The sequence below is a fragment of the Oryctolagus cuniculus genome, chromosome 1 (genome assembly GCF_051225735.1).
Source record: "Oryctolagus cuniculus isolate XC-2025 breed Fujian yellow rabbit chromosome 1, ASM5122573v1, whole genome shotgun sequence".
Lineage (NCBI taxonomy): Eukaryota > Metazoa > Chordata > Mammalia > Lagomorpha > Leporidae > Oryctolagus > Oryctolagus cuniculus.
The window spans coordinates 103,870,084-103,892,424 of record NC_142867.1 but is presented as its reverse complement, the minus strand read 5'-3'; the positions used below and the strand labels follow the sequence as shown (position 1 = coordinate 103,892,424).

Below are 22,341 nucleotides of genomic sequence, written 5' to 3'. Positions count from 1 at the left end.
GCTTAAGTATTTGGGTCCACACGGGAGCTGTGGATTGAGTGTTCCAGTTCCCAGCTTTGTTCTGGCCAGCCCCTGGTATTGTGCAGGTATTTTGGAAGTGAATCATAGATAAGAACTCTGTGTCTCTACCTCTTAAACAGTAATAATAAATTTTAAAAAACAGGAGCTGGCGCTCTGGCACAAGTGGGTTAATTCCCTTGCCTGAAGCGCCAGCATCCCATATGGGCGCCAGTTCAAGACCTGGTTGCTCCACTTCTGATCCAGCTGTCTGCTGTGGGCTGAGAAAACAATAGAAGATGGCCCAAGTCCTTGGGCCCCTGCACCCACGTGGGAGACCTGAAAGAAGCTCCTGGCTCCTGGCTTTGCATTGGCACGGCTCTGGCCTTTGCGGCCAACTGGGGAGTGAACCATTGGATGGAAGACCTCTCTCTCTCTCTGCCTCTCCTCTCTCTGTGTAACCCTGACTCTCAAATAAATAAATAAATCTTTAAAGACAAAAAAGCAAAAAAAAATTTAAAAATAATAAGCTGGAGATAACTCAGTTGGATAAAGTTCTGTCTTCAAGGAACTGACACTTGGTGGAGTATGGAATACAGCATCTAACTCCTGCATCCATTCTCTTTCGTGAAAGAGGTTAAAAGTCACTTCTGCATTAGTCACTAACCATTGGAGTAATAGTCACCCCATTTCCTGTTAGTGACTGTTGAGGAGTAGTCACTTCTTTGCTCCACACCGATTTTTTGAGCCATTCCTAAATTGCCTGGGATGGGACTCTAGGTTGGTTTGATTGTCTTGAGGAAATTCTGAGATTGTCCTCAGTGCTGAAGATACCTGTGAAAGGCCTGTTCTGCAGCGAGCGTGGTGGAAAGACGGAAATGTGAACTAGAACAACAACAAGAGAAAAAGCCCCAGCTAGAAAGAGAACTGGAGGAGGACTTAGATTACAGGTTTACAGGGAATGTTAATGTTTGAATGGATGGATGGGAGGGGACAGATAGAAAGATAAAAATAAAAGAGAAAACCTGAGCACTCGAATGTTTCCTTTTTAAAATGAAAAATTGACCCAGCATTTCCATTTGTGCCTGCTGAACTGGTGACATCAGGGACTGGCAGCTAGTCTTCCATTGACGTCAGCAGGAGCAGATTTAAATCTCCACAGCAGAATGCTCCCCGGCCCTGATAAATAGAGCTGGTAATTGAATTAGAAAACATTCTGAGCCATCAGCTAATTACGCTGTTCCGGCAACCGCTTTGTCCAGGTCTGTTTCATCCTTAAATCGCCTGCATGACTTTCTCACTGGGAGGGGAAGTATTTCAGTTTCCGTAACAGAGGCACATATTTTATGTCTCCCCAGGTTCTGATGCCTGCGCTCCCATAGGGCAGTACTTTGCATTTCACTTTCATACAGCCATTGTTGTGTGAGTTTTGATAGGCATTCGTTTTGTTCTGGTTTGTGACTCAATCTGGTCTTTGTTTCCATGTATGTAAATGTGTGCACACATGGTATTCCAATGCTCAATTTATCCCTTTTTACTTTTTTTCACTCAGGCAATAACAATTTGATTTCCTTTTTTCCTAGCAACAATACAACAAATTCAAAATACTCCAGTTATGCTTAGCATATTAAAACTATTGATGGTAAAGAAAGTAATCTAGAACAGCAGCTATAGCATTAGAAATGTGTAAGTCAAGCCAACTTGTTCTTCGGGTTAAAAAAAATACAATGAAATCTTCCCATCCTAGCTCAGAGGTGAGAAGGGGCCTGACTGTATATTTCCTTACTTCATCTTCTAGAAGAAATCAGTGTCTTTGTATGTTAACGATAGATAATGCTGTTAAAAATCACAACCAGAATCTGCAAAGAGGCTCATCTTCTAAAAAGGATTTTTCCAGGGTCACACTCTGATGAGACATTCTTCTTAGTTTTTCCATGTGTTTAATCCCTACCTTTTATATAAGCTTCTGGCACACACTGTTTAAAATAATGAACACATTATCTGATGCTTGATTCCCTCCCTCCCTCCCTCCCTCCATTCATTCATTCAAGATTTACTCATTTATTTTAAAAGTACAGTTACAGAGAGAGAAGAATACACAGAGAAGTCTCCACTGGTTCACTCCCCAAATGGCCACAACAGTCAGAGCTGGGCCAGTTTGAAGTTAGGAGTCAGGAGCTTCTTCTGGGTCTCCCATATGGGTGCAAGGGCCCAAGCACTTTGGGCCATCTTCTGCTTTCCTAGGTCATTAAACAGGGAGCTGCATTAGAGGTAGAGCAGCCAGGGCTAGAACTCAAATCCACATGAGCGGCAGGCGAAAGCTTAACCTACTGTGCCATAGTGCCGGTCCCTCCCTCCCTTCCTTCATTAATTTATTTAAGAGACAGAGTTATAGAGAGAAGGAGAGAGAGAGAAAGAGAGACAGAGAGGTCTTCCATCTGCTGGTTCACTCCCCAAATGGCCACAACGACCAGAACTGGGCTGATCCAGAACCAAGAGTTTCATTCAGGTCTTGCATGTGGGGAGGGGCCCAAGCACTTGGGCCATCCTCCACTGCTCTCCCAGGCCACAGCAGAGAGCTGGACTGGAAGAGGAGCAACCAGAACTAGAACCCGGCGCCCATATGGGATGCCGACGCCGCAGGTGGAAGATTAACCCAGTGAGCCAGGCGCCAACCCTGTCTTTTATTATTATTTATGCTGGCATAAGGCCCAGATGGACTGTTGTCCAAAAGCCTGAGCTCTGAAGTAAGAGGAATATTTTCTTATATATGCTTTTAGCCTCTTTGTCTCCCTTATATGGCTACATGCGTACATTTGATTGGATATTCTAATGTTAGATGATATCCACAGGAAATGGTACTGTTCTGCACATGTGTACATAGTTACTGATGATTCCCCCCCCACACACACAAAGAGCTGTATGCTATCTAGCAAGGGTTAGACCATCCCTGGCTCTAACATGCAGGAACCCAAGCAGGTAGTAACTTCACAGACAAGCAGATAACAACTACATTTCATTCCCAGCACAGGTTCCTCCCTTTTTCTTCTTCTGACCTTGGGGAGGCCTCTACCACACTTTAATCATGTTAGTTAGGAACAAGTTCAATGAAAAGACAAAGGCCTCTACCACATACTGAGAGACCATGGCAGAGTCAGGGGTTTTCTGGATCTCTTGATGTGTCTAAGTCAGCCCTGTGTTTATCCTTAGCAAAACGATTATTCCACATCAAAAATCCAACTGGACTTGGAATTCGTCAGATTATGTACCCTTTCTTCTTCATTTTTGGATTCCTGAAGTTTAACCCATTGCTTGACGTGGTCCTCGGTCACTTGTGGTTGACTTAAACTCATATTTCAGTTGAATTAAACTCATGTAACAACCCTCCCTTGCTCCCTTCGTCAGTCTGTCCATCTGTCCATCCATCCAACATTTTTCAGTAGTTAGTGTGTGCCAGACACATGTTGATCAATAAAATAGACTTGCAACCTGAAATCTGTGTGGGAGGGCAGATAATAAACAAGTTAACCAAGTAAATAATTATGAATTGTGATGAGTGTAGGGAAGAGACACAGAAGTATACTGGGAGAATAAGTGAGAAAAGTGGAAATCAGGGTTTCCTAGGATGGTTACCACCTCTCAGTGGTGGTAACTTTTAAGCCAAGACATGAAAAATGAGGTAGACTCAGTCCTGTAATAAAACAAGGTAGAAGAGTGCTCTAGACCAAGGGAATAGTAAATGCAAAGGCTTTAGGGTAAGGAGTTGTGTTTTTGAAGAACTGAAAGGAGGCTGACATAGTGGGACTACAGAGGGCAAAGAGGACAGTGCACAAGGTGAGATGTGGGGCAGTAAGCAAGGGCTTGATCTCCTGGGACTTTGTGGGGCATGGAAACTTTGGAATTCCTTCAGTCGGTCCCTAGTGGCTGCTGACTGAACAGAGCATTTAAACTGAGATGCCTTTAAGTTTGGTTATGGTTAGGCAAGTTGTTTTTCATGTTTACTGCAGCTTGGCGTATTAGATGGATAAAATGAAATAATATATGTTAAATGCTTCTTCCATACTTGGGTAGCCCTCAGCATTTGAATTCTCTAATATGTGTTGTCACTTTGAGCTTGTGTATGAGCTATTTAGTATAGGCTAAATTTGGTTGTGTGCCATTCATATTCTGTTTTTCCCTACTACATTAACCCTTAAAGAAGAGATTCTTGTCTTCAGAAATAACATGCAAATCCTTACATGTAGTAACCACATAGGTTTTTATTTTGTTTATTTGTTTAGTTCCCTTTGATTTTTGAAAAATTCGGGGCCAGCGTGGTAGTGCACTTGGTTAATCCTCTGCCTGCGGCCCAGCATCCCATATGGGCGCCAGGTCTAGTCCCTGTTGCTCCTCTTCCAGTCCAGCTCTCTGCTGTGGCCTGGGAAGGTGGTGGAGGATGTTCCAAAGTGCTTGGGCCCCTGCACCCACATGGGAGACCAGGAAGAGGCTCCTGGCTCCTGGCTTCAGATCGGCATAGCTTCAGCCATGGCGGCCATTTGTGGAGTGAACCAACAGAAGGAAGACCTTTCTCTCTGTCTCTCTCACTGTCTGTAACTCTGTCAAATAAATAAATCTTTAAAAAAAAGAAAAATTCAAAGTTTTCTTTTTTTTTTTTTTTTTAAATAAAGTGGGGCAGATATTTGTCAACTGTGAAGATGCTGCTTGGTATGCCCAAGTCCCTGACTGGAGTGCCTGGGTGTGAGTTCCCACTCCACTCTGATTCTAGCTGCCTGCTAATACTTACCCTGGGAGACAACAGGTGATGGCTCAAGTAGATAGGTCCTTGCACCCACTTGGGAGACTTGGATGGGGTTCCTAGTTCCTGGCTTCCGCTTAGCCTAGCCCTTTTGCAAATCTGATTTTTGAAAATTGTGTAGTTTTGAGTTTTCCTGATTACTGTAAGATTGACCATCATTTCGTATTTGAAATTCTTTTTAAATTTGAGAGGCACTTGCTCACTCTCATCTGCATCACCCAAATACCTGCATCAGGTAGTGCTAGGAACTCCATATAGGTCTCCAGTGTAAGTGGCAGGAATACAATTGTTTGAACCACCACCACTGCCTTCTAGGGTCTGCATTGGTGGGGAACAAGACAGGAGCCAGAAGCAGCTATTAAACCCAGGCATATGCATGGTGTCTTAACTGGTGTGTTAGCTACTAGGCTGAACATTTACCCCTCATTTCATATTAGTATTGACCATTTTCATCTCTCCTCTCTATTCTATCCTCTGTCATTTTTCCTGTTGAGGTATTTGCCATCTTATTGAAAGCAAGAACAAAACTTGTTGTCAAACAGTACTTTATACTTTGTGTGTCTATGTGGGTACAAACTGTTGCAATCTTTACTTAGTATAGAGTTGATCTTCTTTATGTAAAGATAATTAAAAATGAATCTTAATGAAGAATGGGATGGGAGAGGGAGTAGGAGGTGGGACGATTTGGGGCTGGGAGGGTGGGTATGGAGGGAAGAACTGCTGTATTCCAAAAGTTATACCCATGAAATTTTTATTTATTAAATAAAAGCTCTCTTAAAAAAAGAATTAAAAAAAGAAAGCAAGAACAATTTATATAGTTTAGATGCTATTCTTTTGTTAAATTTATTGCAAATATTTTGACCCATTGTCTTTTATATTTTACCTTGCCCATTTTTTAAGATTTATTTATTTATTTGAAAGTCAGAGTTACACAGAGAGAGGAGAGGCAGAGAGAGAGAGAGAGAGGTTCTCCATCCGATGGTTCACTCCCCAGATGGCCGCAACAGCTGGAGCTGCGCCAATCTGAAGCCAAGAACCAGGAGCCTCCTCCGGGTCCCCCACGTGGGTGCAGGGGTCCAAGGACCTAGGCCATCTTCTACTGTTTTCCCAGGCCATAGCAGAGAGCTGGATCAGAAGCGGAGCATCCAGGACTTGAACCAGCACCCATATGGGACGCTGGTCCTTCGGGCCAGGGCGTTAACCCACTGCGCCACAGTGCTGGCCCCTTAGCTTACCTTTTGCACTCTTGAGTGAATATTTTAAGTCCGTGTGCATCCCAAGTTTTCTGAATTGACCTTTTGAACTCTCTGGCATGATCTGTCAGCATATCAAGAAAGTAGTCATCCCCAATTAGTGTCTCAATCCACTGAAGCCTTCTTGTGTTTTTATATTTATCAGTTGTTTTGTAAACAATTTTATAAAATAAGAGTAAAATGATAATGAAAAGGCAGTTTCATCTGAAAATGCAATAATTTAAATGTAGCAACCCCAAATATGTAGCACATATTCTTCTTGTTTGGAGTGTATCCATCTTGAAAATACTGATTCTAGATTTCAGATATATTGCTAGTAGATTCTAGCTTCTTATTACTTCTGGTTCTTCTTTTTTTTAAGTTTTTATTTATTTATTTGAGAGGTAGAAAGAGAGAGAGAGAGAGAGAGAGGTTTTCCATCCACTGGTTCACTCCCCAGATGGCTGCAATGTCTGGAGCTGAGTGGCCAGGAGCCAGGAGCTTCTTCCAGGTCTCCCACATGGGTGCAGAGGCCCAAGCTTTTGGGCCATCATCTACTACCCTCCTAGGCCATAGCAGAGAGCTGGACTGGAAGAGGAGCAGCCGGGATATAACCGGCGCCCATATGGGATGCCCACACTGCAGGCAGAGGATTAACCTTTTGCGGCACAGAGCCGCCCCGTGGTTCTTACATTTGGGTCATAATGATGCAATACTTGGATCATGTTTTTGAAACCTTTGGCTCATAATTTTGTGGAAGAGGATAGCTATCTCCTTTTCTCCGTAATTCAACCGTTTTCATTTTTAGATTTATAAATTAGATCACTTGATGAATTCTTTTATTTCTTTATCATCTGTATCCTTCCAGTTATCTTTTATATCTACCTTCAGCATTTTCCACTTAAAAACTATATCAAGATTTGGACACAAATATTGTAAAAAAAAATGAAAGGATATGGTCACTTTTTAGTAGCATTGCAATATGGCTTAGATTCTTATTGCAATATATTGTTTGAAATCCTTCCTGTTGAATATCTAACTAGACAAGAATATCCTAGTTCCTTTTTGTCTTTGGAAATACCATTCACTCATCAGTTCATGACCTGGGAATAGATTTGTCTAGTATATTGTCATCTGTAGACCTATGGTCTGAAATTTTTGCTTGTATGACCAATTTATTAGTAGCGTCTAGAGTTCATCTCTGTACTTTTCTGACTTATCTCAAATTGTGAACTATCTTTCTCTGCTAATTTTTTCCTCATTGCCATCTTGGGAGGAAAATTTAAAAATTCTAGATTCTGAACTGTGTTCACCAAAAGCTAAAAGTAGACAACAAATGTAGTATCCCCAGTCATTTATAAAATATTGGAAGATGATGCAATGCTTTGGGCAATACAATATAAAAATAAAACAGTAATGTAAGAATGATGATTTATTTTGGTATTGCATTATCTTTTTGGTGATCTCATCATTCTTTTTCTTATTTTAGTTTTCTTTAAAAAAAGCATAGTCAGGGCTAGTGTTGTGGCATGCTGGGTTAAGCTGCTATTTGTGAGGCTGGCATTCCATATCAGAGTACCGATTAAATCCTGGCTACTCCATTTCCAACCCAACTTCCTGCTAAATAATGCCCCTGGGAAGACAGCAGATGGTGGCCTAAGTACTTGGGCCCCTGGCACCCATGTGGAAGGTGAGGATGGAGTTCCTGGCTTCAGCCTGGCTATTGCAGCCATATGGGTGAGTGAACCAGTGAATGGAAGATTGTCTCTGTCTCTGTCTCTCTCTCTCTCTCTGTCTCTTTGACCCACTCTCTGTCTCTTTGCTCTCATTTTCTGCTTTTCAAGTAAATAAATACATCTTTTTTTTTTTCTAAAAAAAAAGACATAGTTGTCAATAACTCAAGTTGTAGAAAAAATAAATCAAATCCAATATGTACCACTAAATTTATAATAGGGTACAATGGAACCATTTTGTAATTCCAAGATAAAATGACTTTTTTTTTTTCTATTTTTAAAAGAAGTATGATTTGTTTTTGTTCTTAGGAAGACTCTAAAAGGAATAAAATTATAAACTATCAATCCTCTCAAATAATCAGGAATTGCTCCAAAAAGAAAGTAAAAAAACCTAAAATTGAGTTTAATGGACCCTCAGATTACACCAAGGGGCTGAGTTGACCAGAAATATGTAATGATTATATTAATGAGGCTTTTATTATGAAGTTGATAGAGTGTGAATGACACTGCATTTATTTTAGCCTTTCTCTACCACACTTTAGCTTGCAGGAGTTTGTTCTAGCCATGACTTTCTGTGCCCACCTTTACTATGTCTGTGCAGCATGGACAAAAAGAGTTAAATGAACTTCTTTCTCAGCTAGTGCTGCTTCCTCCTGTTCATTTTGTTAGCAAGAGCCCTGCTTTATGTCGTGTCTGTCTCCTCTAAGCCTCTCTTCTCTATCAAAGCCCTTAGACTGCTAGCTGTTGAAGTGAAGTGTGTCTCCACTGAGCACAGGGCACTGCCAGTGTTCCAGCTGGGAAGCATCTCTAAGAGGTGTGTATGCCAAGCGCGATATCGTTGTGTGCAGGCATTGCAGGAGTGTGCCAAACCCAGGGATAAGCTGCCAGGACAAATGCCACGTTGACATGACATTTACAAGTCTGGAATTTGGAAAAGGACTGGCAGTGGCACACCCCTTAGCTACCTCATTTAGGATGGCAGCAACTGGGCCAACTTTTGATTTTTCAGACTTAGAAAATCAGAGGAAGTAATATATGGATTTTGAAACTATCACCACAAGTTTTTCTAGGAAATGATATATCCTGTTAGTTTGTTCCGGGGTGCAGGATAAACCATGATGGTTAAGAGTGAAGATTCTGAAACCAAATCTAGACTTGAATGAGGGCCCATCATTTATTGTGTAATCTCTGTGATCCCCAAGCAAGCTTAAGTCCTAGTTTTCCATTTTTAAAATGAGGATAATGTCATTTTCCTCATAAGGTTAGTTGGTGGATTAATTAATATATTTAAAATCATAAGCGCTTTTTATATTCTTCAGAAACTTGTGTGAGAGGGGCCAGAGCCGTGGCTCACTTGGTTATTCCTCCACCTGTGGTGCTGGCATCCCATATTGGGCGCCAGGTTCTAGTCCCGGTTGCTCCTCTTCCAGGCCAGCTCTCTGCTGTGGCCCTGGGAAGGCAGTGGAGGATGGCCCAAGTGCTTGGGCCCTGCACCCGCATGGGAGACCAGGAGGAAGCACCTGGCTCCTGGCTTTGGATCAGCGTAGCTCTGGCTGTAGCAGCCATTTTGGGGGTGAACCAATGGAAGGAAGACCTTTCTCTTCTGTCTCTGTCTCTCTCTGTCAAATAAATTTTAAAAAAAAAAAGGAAACTTGTATGACAAATTCAAGTTTTCAGTTGTTTTCGTATTTCAGTAATAAGTAGATAGATTATAATTTGCCAGGGGACGTGTTGTCACAATGTGAACTTATGTGTAGACTCTCTGAGTTGAGCATTCCTGGAAAACTGTACATAGGCACCCAGGACACAGTTTCTTTCCCTTTCTAGGAAAATTCAGAGCTGGAGTCAGGGGTGTGTGAATATTGGGCATTTGTACAGTTTCTTAGATGCAGAAACCATTTGGGTGCTGGTTCAAGTCCTGGCTGCTACTCTTCTGATCATCTCTCTGCTATGGCCTGGGAAAGCAGAGGAAGATGGCCCAAGTGTTTGGGCCCCTGCACCTGTGTGGGAGACCCGAAAGAGGCTCCTGGCTCCTGGCTCCTGGCTTTGGATTGGCCTAGCACTAGCCATTGCAGCCATTTGGGGAGTGAACCAGTGGATAGAAGACCTTTCCCTCTGTCTCTCCTTTTCTCTGTCTGTAAATAAATCAATAATAAAAAAAATCAATAATCTCTGAAATCAATAAATCTTAAAAAAACCCCAACTATTTGTTAAGAATTCTTTTCTGCCGGCGCCGCGGCTCAATAGGCTAATCCTCCACCTTGCGGCGCCAGCACACCGGGTTCTAGTCCCATTGGGGGCGCCGGATTCTGTCCCGGTTGCCCCTCTTCCAGGCCAGCCCTCTGCTATGGCCCGGGAGTGCAGTGGAGGATGGCCCAAGTCCTTGGGCCCCTGCACCCATGTGAGATACCTGGAAGAAACTCCTGGTTCCTGGCTTCGGATTGGCACAGCTCCAGCCATTGCGGTCATCTGGGGAGTGAACCAGTGGATGGAAGACCTCTCTTTCTGTCTCTACCTCTCTCTGTAACTGTCTTTCAAATAAATAAAATAAATATTTAAAAAAAAAAAAAAAGAATTTCTTTCTTGAGTAGCAGTTGTTTGATTAACTTGGAACCTTTGTATGGTACACTCTAAGGCAAAATGAAGAACTGTAGCTATTCTGAAGGATCTGCTTACTGGTGGTCATTAGGAAGATTCTTTTTGACTTGGGGACCAAGATAATTGTTCTTGATTAAGTCTTTTATCAGGCTTTTCTGTGCTACTTGTTGCAAAACATAATCCTCACCACAGCTCTTTATTTCCTTTAATGATGTTCAATGCTGATTTACTAAGGTAAAATCTCCCAAATGATAACATTCTTTCTTTTCTCTTTCATCCCATGTTTTTCAGATCTTCAAAGCTGCTGCGGGCTTTCTATGTCCCCTTTCTATCTGACCAGTATACAGTGTATGCAAACTACACCATCCTGAAACCGCGGAAAGCAAAGCAAATCAGAAAGAAAAGTGGAGGTTAGCAACACCTGTGGCCCCAAAGGACACCTGTCTTGCTAACTAGTGGTTGCTCTGACCTGACCCCCTCCAACTCATTGCCTGTACCATTTGTAATAAACATTTTCTGACACGAATACCGGAATCTGGGTGCTTGGGGCCTCTCAGAGTCTATTTCAAAGTCTGTTCAAAGTCATGGTCACTTTGCCTGTGTCTCTGTTCTGCTTGTAAACTTCTTGCAGCTGAGCAGAGAAAGGCCCTAAAGCATGGGTAGGTACTGCTCCACATCTTACTGTTTTTCTTCTGTTCAATTATTTACTAGACCGGAGACGAGCAGAACCAACTTACAGGAAGAATTGAAAACCCCTGGACTGGATGGCAGTGTTCAGCTGTTCTCCACTCTGGCTTGGCATGTGAGAACGGGCGAGCCTCTCTCAGGCCATATGGGCTTCTCCACCAAAGCTGTTTGGCAGCTCCTAGCAGACCTTCTTGTTCAATCCTAGTGCTGAAAATGAGCACAGCTTAGTTGCCAACCCACATGTCCTTTTTCCCCTCCAGCAAGACTAAGCTTCTGTAAAGCACTCCACAGGACAAGGACCCTGTCCTGGAGCTATCTCAGGAAAACGGCGACCATTTGCGGAACTGTGACCTGATTTTATTATATCTGATGCCTCTGATTTCCATTTTATTTCCTTAACAACTAAAAGAAACCACATGGTAGTTTTTTGTTTTCCATTTTAGCATGCTATTTCTCGAATTCTAGACTCCTTGTATAAAAGTATCAACAGACCAAAGTATAACTGTGTATGGCATACTTGGAGAAAGTTAATTCCATCAACTGGTAGATGTAGATGGCATCACATTTTTAACTTATGCATTCTGAGGCTATTTCTGAGGATACTGGGAATTTCCTTTCTTAAAGCAACCCTAGTGAAAAGGACCCGTGTATGTTTGCAGCACTTATTTTTTAGTTCTATCTATTGCAAGGCACACCCTGCATGGGGCACTCCTAATCAAATAGGCAATGATAAAGACCTAATTAAAGTGTCATAAGCATATACTATTACTTTACAAACAGTATTTCATAATTTACAAGGCACTTTTATCGCATCTTGTTTGATCCTCACGACCACAGTATGAGGTAGACAAGACAGGCGATTTTACCCCCATTTTACAGATGGGGAAATGGAGACTAGGAGGGGGAGGTAAAGTGATTGCCCAAAGTCACCCAGCCAGGGAGCAGTGGGGGCAAGACCAGAACCTGGGTTGCCTAACTTCTCATCTCTTGCTGTGCCATATTTCCCCACTCAACTGTGAAAATATTCGAAAGGATGACAAGGGTGACCAGAGACCTGACTGATGTGTAGCTTTCTATGTGAAGGAAGAATCCTACCTGTTTCTCTTTGAGTTCTTGGAGCGTCCAGCCTACCCTGCGGTGCTGTGAGATGCTGCCTGGCCTGGGGCAGGAAAGCAGTGCTCGTGCCGGGAAGTTATGATCCTTTGGAGCCACACAGGATCCAAATATCAATACTATTCCTATCATCAGTCTGGGGTCACATCATAGGTGCCTTATTCCCCTAAGGGTGACTGTTTCTGGTGTCTGACAATAGGATGAGTTTATTTTTCAGAGTTTCCATCTTTAATTTTTCAAAGGACTCTCCAAAAGGAAGTGATTCTGAGAGAGGAGACAAGAAGAGGTGACTAGTGAGCACATTAAAAGGCCCCTCTGTGGGATCCCCTGTAAAAGCTGAAGTCCTGGTCTAGACAGTGTCAGACGGTAACTGGAGAGAGCAGATAGCTCAGGGGCCCACTTGCTTTAAAGATCTGTGACATTTAAATCCCAATTCTTGATTTCTGTTTTCCAAGGCATATATTGACAAATAGGATCTGGGCACAGGACAGAATTGTAGCTGAAGCACCTTGCTTTACTTGTAGTAGTAGTGTTCTGTTCTTCACGGGAACTAAGGCATTCTACTTTTTGCAGGGATAACTTAGAGAGTCTAGTAATGGAAGGCAGTGGCTTTTTCCTTATCAGATTACTCAAAATACAATGCTGATCTATTTCATCATCTCGCTTGTTTGAAAAAGGGGTGGTGGGAGGAGGCCCTCTGAACAAGAACTATAATAGAGCACAATAAAAGGTGAGGATTGGTGCAGGAATCCTTTGGATATATCAGCTCCTGTCCCTTTTAAAACCTGATTCTGATTTTCTGTTGTATGTATCTCTTTAGTGAGGGTATAATCCACTGCAAAACACTGTCAAGTGCCATAAGTAAGGGGAACAAAAATGATTTTTGTTGTGAAGGTATCTGTCATGTGATATTCTATAAACACATTAAAGAATCTCCATCTCTTAGCAATAGAGGGTGGTCAGCATTGCCTGGGGGAAGAGTTCCAAAACACGTAGTTGGAGTAGCATTTCTCCTTCAAAGAATCGTGATGCAGCGTCAGCTGACTGCTGTTCTTGCTGTAAGGAAAAAGTTCCTAAGGTAAGGTACTCACGTCTCTGTAGATTGTTGGGTATCAAGGCATGAGGGCCTATAGACTACTCATAACAGCCTTTGATCCTGACTGAATAGGGAGTTAGTATGCTTGGCACATCCAGTCTTCTCTGATGTCTAGCTCTAAAGCAGCTTTATCTGACCCCAAATCTTGTGACACTGAGTACCATTACTGAACCAGTCTGTGTGGAAGGCATCTATTATCAAAAGTTACCTCTCACCTAGTAGGTGTCATCTGACAAGAAAGAAGATAGGTCATTTTGATCTCCTAGGGTAATCACAGAAGACTGCAGCCTATGGTCTTTACTAATGAATTCAAGTTTAGAAAGAGACCTCTTGTTTTAAAACACCTTGGTTCCTTTTTTTTTTGATGAAAACTGATTTATAATACTGATTTTATGTTGTCAACATTCAATGATTCAGTGGTAAAATATGCTAGAGGACAATACTACAAATAAATTGAACAGATCTTTTTGAAAAGTGAAATATACTTTTATTCTTAGGAAATTTTATGTATTACATATGTAGTTTTATATTTTGTATTGTGTAAACTTTATTTTAAAAGACCATCTAAGTGATTCATATTTACAACTTGACAAAGCACTGATATTTGAACACCTTGGTTCTTTATCCCAACTATTAATTTGGGTAATTTTTGCTAGTTTGGATTTCTGAGAAAGAGCCTTGAAAATCTCATGTGATTCTGCAGCATGAGATATGGGGTGACTGTCTGGGCAAGGTACCAATGACAATCCTTTACTTTTTTGCATTTCCTGGGATTTTTTTTTTTAAATAAGAATTCACTGTGACTCTGTAGTCTTCTGGTCAGTGTCAGACAGCTCTGCTTTTAATTTGGTGGATTTTATTTTCTCTGAGGAGGGAAAAGAGGCACAATTTAATCTTTTCCTCCACAGGCATATTAAAACTCATGTGCTAATCTGTTTTTATGTTCCTACATTAAATGCCTTGGGTAAATGGATAAATGGACATGTGCTCAATTTTAATTTTTTTTTCCAACAGAAAGATCAGACTTCCATATGCCACTGTTGGATTTCAGAAGTTCTCTGGTGTATCTGTAAATCTGAATGTTGCCATTCATTTTTCCAGTTTATATGACCATGAGATTCATACTACAGATGAAATCAGGAAGCAGTGCAGCGTTGAAGCAAGAGTATTATCCGATTCCTTTGTCTTCCTGATCCTTGTACTTTATTTCCTCTGTCAATGTTTACATTACATACTTACTGTATTTTCTGTGAAAGAAAAAGTTAAATAAATCTTGGCAGTTTGATTTTCCTCTTCCTAAGGTCATGTTTTCTGTTTTGATTTTGGCTTTTAGTTTTTAAATCTTTGCTAGGAATTGGAAACTAAAGGAGCTCAGTTCTTTCTCACCTCCACCTGCACCCCTGCCCTCCAGCCCCTTCAGTGTTGACCTGTCTTCCATAGGTGACGTAGCCTGGAGTGTTTATATAGAAAATTTTAGGAAGAAGTCTGGCAAACCCTGTGAAGGTTAGTTTTGTTTTACCTATGGAAAAGCCACACATGGTAGGAATTACTAAATATTTGAATGTTGTACTTAAAGGAGATGAAGTTTCTAGATCCATCATCCATTTTTGGGTTGAGGATCCTGAGTCTTTGTTGGGGGTTATAAATGAATTCCGACATAGTTCCTGGACCTTCTGCCTTCTGCCCAACAACTTCTGGTAGCCTTCTGACTGGATCCTTGGTTATCATTTTCTTCCCCTAAAACCCAACATGCCCTTGGAACTTGGTTTGATTTGTTTCTCCTAAGTAGTTTTAAGGAAGAGTGCTTTTATTAATGCAATTCCAGGAGGGAAAAGTGCACAGTCTGAATTTCTTTTCCCTCGTCTAGAATGGCAGACTTCCCCCTGTTTCTTACTGTACTTTTGGAGTGGAGACTCCCTCCTCTAGAAGCCTGTCTAGACCTGAGATTCCTGTGAGTACTTCTTTTCTGAGCTCTCCTGAGAACCTAGTGTCTCTTTACCAATGGCATAGAACCTTGTAAGCTTGTCTCCCAAGAACATTGTTGGCATGTCTAGGGACATAGCATACACACTTTTATATTCCCGGTGCTCACTGTGGCTCCCTGAACACTTTTAGTACTGGGCATATTTACTGACAAAGAATAAAAAAGTAGACAGAAACCTGGAACTGAGATACAGTGGTTCTCTCTATTTGGCAAGGGTTTTTAGACTACAGAATATATGTCCTAAGTCCTGCAGTACTCAAAGGGCAATTTGGAAGATGTGAATGAAGCTCAATATGTGAATATTTTAGCAGTTTTGAAGTACATGGAGCTCTGCATGAACGCTGATTTTCTTAGGCTAATTTCTAAAAAGAGAGATAGGGTGACTTTGTTGAGTATTTCTATTATTACTTGATTTTGAAGAGTCAGACCTAGCCCAGAAGAGAGTGAAAATGGGTCACCTGTCCTCCAGGTATGAGGGGATGCTCAGTTCCTGCCAGCTGCACGTCCTGCTGGGAAAAGTCTGACTACAAGATGACTAGGTAGTGGTAAGTTCAGATTGAGTAATATTAGGTAGTAAGAGATGTTTCAAAACCGACAGTTGAGAGAGAAAAAACAAACCCAAAGCTGTTTTGGCATAGACCTGATATTTAAACAATTTTTTTATTTGAAAGGCATAGTTAGACGAAGAGGCAAAGAGAGAGAGCACGGTCTTCCCATCCACTGGTTCACTCCCTAATTGGCCACAAAGGCTGGAACTGCACCAATACGAAGCCAGGAGCTTCTTCTGGATCTCCCACGTGGGTGCAGGGGCCCAAGGACTTGGGCAATCTGATACTGCTTTCCCTGGCCGTAATAGAGAGCTGGATCAAAAGTGGAGCAGCCAGAACTCAAACCGGCGCCCATACGGGATGCTGGTGCTGCAGGCCAGCGCTTTAACCCGCTGTGCCACGACTCCAGCCTCTAAGCAAAATTTAACCAACAAATATGATAGAAGAGAGAAAGTGAGCTTAGGCATGAGAGATTGCGGAATTGTGACAAGGACAAGGGATTTCTTGTTGTTCTTTGTAGAATAAATAGCTGGTGTTTAAATTAAAAAGAGATTTTAAATATTTACTTAAGTGAGCTTTTTTTTTTTTTAATTTAAATGAATCTTCAGGTATCTAAGTTTTTCAAGGTGGTAGGAGTTTCTATTAATTTTGTTTCTAGTTTCTGACCTCATTCTGTTATTACATGCCTGGAAACAAAAGTATAAACAGGATGACTTCTTATGGTCCAAAGGCAGATGATTGTGTGTGATTTAAAACAAATTTCTCTTGACTCTGGCTTTCCTGAGACCTGCAACTATGAATTCCACACCAAACTTACCTTGTTGTGGCTCTTTGAATGTCATGTGACTACAGAGATGGTATTTGGCAGCTGGCAGACTTGGCCATTGGTCTCTTTTTTTTTTTTTTTTTTTTTTTGGACAGGCAGAGTGGACAGTGAGAGAGAGACAGAGAGAAAGGTCTTCCTTTGCTGTTGGTTCACCCTCCAATGGCCACTGCGGACAGTGCACCGCGCTGATCCGAAGCCAGGAACCAGTGCTTCTCCTGGTCTCCCATGCGGGTGCAGGACCCAAGAACTTGAGCCATCCTCCACTGCCTTCCCGGGCCACAGCAGAGAGCTGGACTGGAAGAGGGGCAACTGGGACAGAATCCGGTGCCCCAACCGGGACTAGAACCCGGTGTGCCGGTGCCGCAGGCGGAGGATTAGCCTAGTGAGCCGTGGTGCTGGCCCCATTGGTCATTTTAACTAATGAATCCTAAGTTGGCAGATGAGCCGGGCAAGCTGTTTGGTTGCTTTGCTCACAGCTTCAGCAGGATCGTACTCAGTGCTGTAGAAATTGTAACCTTATGTAAAACCAGGGCTACAGAAAATAGTCAACCAGGGCTACAGAAAGTAGTCATCTGGAGACCCTTTAAAAATTTGCCACTATCTGGATGACCCCCCCGGGACCCAGGGTGGTCCCAGGTACCGTCTTTTTTCTCAGAAATTCCCTAGGCTGCTTTCTTGATACGGAGCTAGAGTTGACCACTACTGTACTTGATAAAGACTGAGGCAACAATAACATCGTAGATGAAAGATAGTTAAGCAGGCAAAATGTTTTATTATTTTTTAAAAGATTTTATTTATTTGAGAGGTAGACTTACAGACAAGAGGGAGAGATGGAAAAAGTCTTCCATCCACTGATTCACTCCCCAAATGGCCACCATGATGGAGTTGCGCCGATCCAAAGCTGGGAGCCAGGAGACTCCTCTCTGTCTCCCACTTGGGTGCAGGGGCCTAAGCACTTGGGCCATCCTCTACTGTTTTCCCAGGCCATAGCAGAGAGCTGAATTGGAAGAGGAGCAGCCAGGACACAAACTGGCGCCCATATGGGATGCTGGCACTGCAGGTGAAGGCTTAGCCAACAACACCATGGCACCGGTCCCTTTGGTGATCACCCAGGCTTCCATGTAGGTCTCCTCTCCTCCACAGACCCTTTTCCCTACTTTGGGCTCCCAGACCATGCTTACCCTGTCTCTCCTGCCCTCTGGGCCCTGCTTTCCTGGAAACATTGAACTAATACGGTCCTGAAGTACACTAATGGACGTTAATAATTTACCATCGTTCTCTTCCCATTGATCCTCTCATCTCAGTACACTGCATGATAACACATCTGGCAAAAAAGAAGGGATGGCTGTAATTTTGGCGATTTCAGCCCTATTCAGTGCAGTTTTATTGATTGATTAGGTGGGAGGAGAGAGTTGGAGTAGTAGGAGCCAGCCTTCAGGAAGACTGCCTGCCTGGCCTTCAGGTGCAACCCTAGTGTTTGGCACTGCCTGGGCCACTCAGGTAAGAACCTGTGACTGTCTTGAGTAGGACAGAGGGAACAAATGTGCGTGGCTGTTAAACCCTTGTGCTCAGGACACACCGGGGGAACCGGCTCTGTGCAGGTGTTGAGCTCTGTTATTTGAGGCATGTACAGCGAAGGCATTCTTTCCCTTTGTTATTGTGCCTCTGCTCTTCTGCAGAGAACTGCTCCGGAGCTGCTGCCACCCGTCTTGGGCATGAGCACAAAGGTTAATCTCGGTGTGTTCACTCAACCAACAAGAAGATACCTTGTACCATTCAGGAGTTGGTCTTGCCCCTTCTTGTTTCCCTATTAATAGTGTGTCTCTGAGCCTCCCTGGTATTTCTCATCATGTAGACTCAGGTGTTTTCTTGCCAGTGAAATGCTAGTGGAGATACATAAAAGAAGCTGGCTGGCTGACCTTTCAGTGCTATGTTTATAAAAGAATCTTATGGATTTTTTTTTTAAACTCAGCCCTTTCCTTGGAACTTTTTCTACATTTGTATTCTAAAAGTCTGTGTTTACTGGAGCTATTCTAAAAAATAGCATCAAAGTTTAAATCTTTTGCCACGTTTTGTTTTTGTATCACTGACAATTTAAAGTAACCTGGTCTGCGGTACAACTAGAAAGCAGTCCCTAGCGTCCAGCAGAGGGCATCCTCTTCTCACTAAACGTCTCAAAGCTCCTTTTCTCCCCAGCAATTTAATTCATTTCAACATTTGCTGTATTCTTGGTATAATTCCAGTGTGAGTTGAAATATCCGAGCTTTTTGTTTAAGATTTAGTTGAATGTCAGAGTGATGGGATGGGGGCGGAATGGGGGTTTCCTTTCATCAGCTGGTTCACTCCTCAAATGGCTGCAATAGCAGGGGCTGGGCCAGGCAGAAGCCGGGAACCCAACCCTGGTCTTTCACATGGGTAGCAAGGGCCCAAGTACTTGGGCCATCTTCTCTTGCCCTTACAGGCACATTAGTAGGAAGATGGATTGGAAGCAGAGCCAGGGAGACTTGAACTGGCACTCCAGTATGGGATCCTGGTGTCACAACTGGTGGCTTCTCCCTCTGCACCACAGCACTAGCCCTTGAGTTGCATTTCTTTAGAATCTCTCTTCCTATGTTGCGCTCTTATGTTGATATAATTGCAAAAATTTCCTGGAGGAAACCATGTCCTTAATAGAGGATGAATAGTCGATCCCACCAGCGATTCCCTGATCCACAGTAAATTCTTATCAATTAATTTCAGTTTTGTTTGGCATCACCTTGATTGTTTTCATTTGCAGTAAGTTATTACCAGGTTGACAGGAGGAAGTAAGTGCTCTTAGGAGCATTTGTCAGCCATTTGCCCATTTTCAGGTATGAGCAAACCACATCACATACACAGCTCTAACTTCACCCTGCTAACGTACTGATATTGTCAGAGGAGCCTAAAGAATATATGAATGTCCTCTGCTCTCTCCTTTAGTTGCCAACACATGAGCCATAGCATCGCAGCTACGCAGGGGTGATGGCATTTAGCAGGGCCTGAGCCTGCAAAGTAAAAGGCTTTGGAATACCTATTATGATTTCTCTCCTACTCTAGGCCATGGGGTGAGAAGCAAGCATTTGCAGAAGGAAGTATATTTGCATTTTGAAAGTACAGGGTAAAGGCAAATTTGGGTCTTGAGGAACAAACAACACAGCCAGATGCAGAAGGGGGTTCCCTTCTTCCTGTGTGTAGCACTTGAGCTCAATTGTAGAAACATATGGGAACTGTATGAGTTTTGGGTTGGTGGTTTTGGTTGGTTGGTTGGTTGGTTGGTTTTTTATACACCCTGTAAATTGTTAGATTTGCTCTGTGGAGAAGTAATATGAATGACATGAATGACACCTAACACGCATTTACTATGTCAGTAATATTTTAAGTTGCTTCTTCCTCGCATGATTCTTGCAACAACCTTATGAGGTCATTAACTATTATTAGCCTCTTTCTGTAGATGAGGACACTGATGCTCAGAGATATTAAGTGTCTTGCCCAAGATCACCAAGGTAGAAAGTTGCAGACCTGGGATTCAAACCCAGGCAGCCTGACTCCAGGCCTTTGTCTTAACCATCACCTTCTACTCCCTATTTCATGATGTCTTTGAAGTCCACTGTCTTTGACCTCTCTCTCTGGATGTTATAATGGGGAACTCGATAAGGATTCCATAGGCAGTGATGAGAACAGGATCTAGTCAATGTTGTTCACTTTTACCACCTTCCTTATCTGCTTCCAGGAACCACTGTCTGGAAGTTGTCCTAGTAAGCCGGAGTGTGCAAATAGTGCATTCAGTCTCGTAGGGGCTTTTCTAGAACACTCAGCCCAGCTAATTTGAATCACCTAGCTAGATCAGAGAGGGATTTGATTTCCTGAAGTCCTAGAAGTTAGTGGAAATTCCGGTTTCTGATTACAGTCACAACTGGATTTCTGCCGAGATGTGAGTAGCATGTCCAGGGGATCTGGCGCTGGCCCTTTCTTCCTCCTATGACTTTTCTCCTAACAGTTATGCTGTGCAGATCAGAAAAGGAAGTGGGAAAGAATATCTTCTTCAGAGTTGACCACAGACAAAGGCCTTCAGGGGAGCAGGAATATGTTAAGTAGGTCCTGCTTTCACTAAATCAAACCATGTCTAGCTGGAGTCAGGGGGCAGTGTGCCCAGCTGCTGAAAGCTGCTGCATTTGCTGGCTGGGTGAAATACAAGACATGGTGATAAGAGTCTTACAAAAATTAAAAAGTGGAAGGAAATCTGGACTGGACTCTGTTGACGTAGCAGGGCCAGACAGAGAGTAGCTGGGCAGGAGGAACCTGCTGTACACATCTGTGGATGCCAAGGGAAAGACCAGCCAGGGGCAGGCAGAGTACACCCTAGTGTGGTAACCAGGGGCCAGAAGGTTTGTTTCAAAGGTAGTAATCTTCACAGTTCAAAACCCCAAAAGCCTAAATCTTGGAATCCTGGATTGGGCCTACAGCAGAAAAAGAACACCAGTGGACAGGACAAATGGGTCAAATTTGAGTAAAATCTGGAGCTTAGTGAATAGTCAAAACCCAAATGCAAATAGATACACTTTACAGTGAAGTTCCCCTCTGTCTCTCCTCCTCAGGTACCTAGTTACTTTGCTCTAATCAACTGATTTTGTTTGGTCATGTGTGTCCTTCTTATTAAATACATATGTGAGCACAGTACATGTATGTGCATTTGACTTTTTAAAAAAAAATTTTATTTACTCATTTGAAAGGCAGAGTTAAAGAGGCAGAGGCAGAGAGAGAGAGAGAGGGGTCTTCCATATGCTGGTTCACTCCCCAAATGGTAATGTCCAGAGCTTGGCTGATCCAAAGCCAGGAGCTTCTTCTAGGTCTCCCACGTGGGTACCGGGACCCAAGCACTTGGGCCATCTTCCGCTACTTTCCCAGGCCGTGGCAGAGAGCTGGATTGGAAGTAGAGCAGCTGGGACTTGAAGCGGTGCCCATATAGGATGCTGGCACTGCAGGTGTCGGCTTCACCCTCTATGCTACAGTGCTGGCCCCACATTTGACTTTCACAAATGGTATGATGTTATGTATACTGTTAAGGCTACTTTTTTTTTTTTTTTTTTTTTTTTTTTGACAGGCAGAGTGGACAGTGAGAGAGAGAGACAGAGAGAAAGGTCTTCCTTTGCTGTTGGTTCACCCTCCAATGGCCGCCACGGCCAGCGCGCTGCGGCCAGTGCACCGCACTGATCCGATGGCAGGAGCCAGGTGCTTCTCCTGGTCTCCCATGGGGTCAGGGCCCAAGTACTTGGGCCATCCTCCACTGTACTCCCGGGCCACAGCAGAGAGCTGGCCTGGAAGAGGGGCAACCGGGACAGAATCCAGTGCCCTGACCGGGACTAGAACCCGGTGTGCCGGCACCGCAAGACGGAGGATTAGCCTAGTGAGCCACGGCGCCGGCCCAAGGCTACTTTTTAAAACTTTTTAAATAATTTAAATATACTCGTTTAGGAAGAATATAATTTCTGAACATTTTCAGCTTACATTGCATCTGCAACTTCAATAACACTATGTACCTTGCATTTTCATGTAACACTTTAACAAAGGGTTGTTTTTGAGCTGTGTATAGCATCTGTCAAGATAACCAGAGGTTCTCTCCTGAGAATAGTAGAGCCTATAATAGGATTCGAAGACACAATTTCTAATACTTACATACTGCCTTCCACTAACCAAGCACTCTACTTTATGGTTCT

The 22,341-nt window shown here is 42.9% G+C and overlaps 1 protein-coding gene across 10 annotated transcripts in view; it reads left to right on the top strand.

The window, feature by feature from the left end:
* The window catches only part of ALG9 (ALG9 alpha-1,2-mannosyltransferase), a 105,129-nt gene extending 90,578 nt beyond the window's left edge, over positions 1-14,551 (top strand). For 9 of the 10 annotated variants that reach the window (XR_016234575.1, XM_008261528.5, XM_089333869.1 and 6 more), the window contains 2 exons: positions 10,647-10,765; positions 11,067-14,551. Coding sequence is in view for 9 of the 10 variants with exons in the window: in XM_008261528.5 (XP_008259750.4) it covers positions 10,647-10,765; positions 11,067-11,104 (157 nt within the window). In the remaining variant the exon portion in view is untranslated. Of the gene's footprint in view, positions 1-10,646; positions 10,882-11,066 lie in introns of those variants that run through there. The other variant, XM_070078148.2, reaches the window with a different exon arrangement.
* The last annotated feature ends 7,790 nt before the right edge of the window (positions 14,552-22,341 follow it).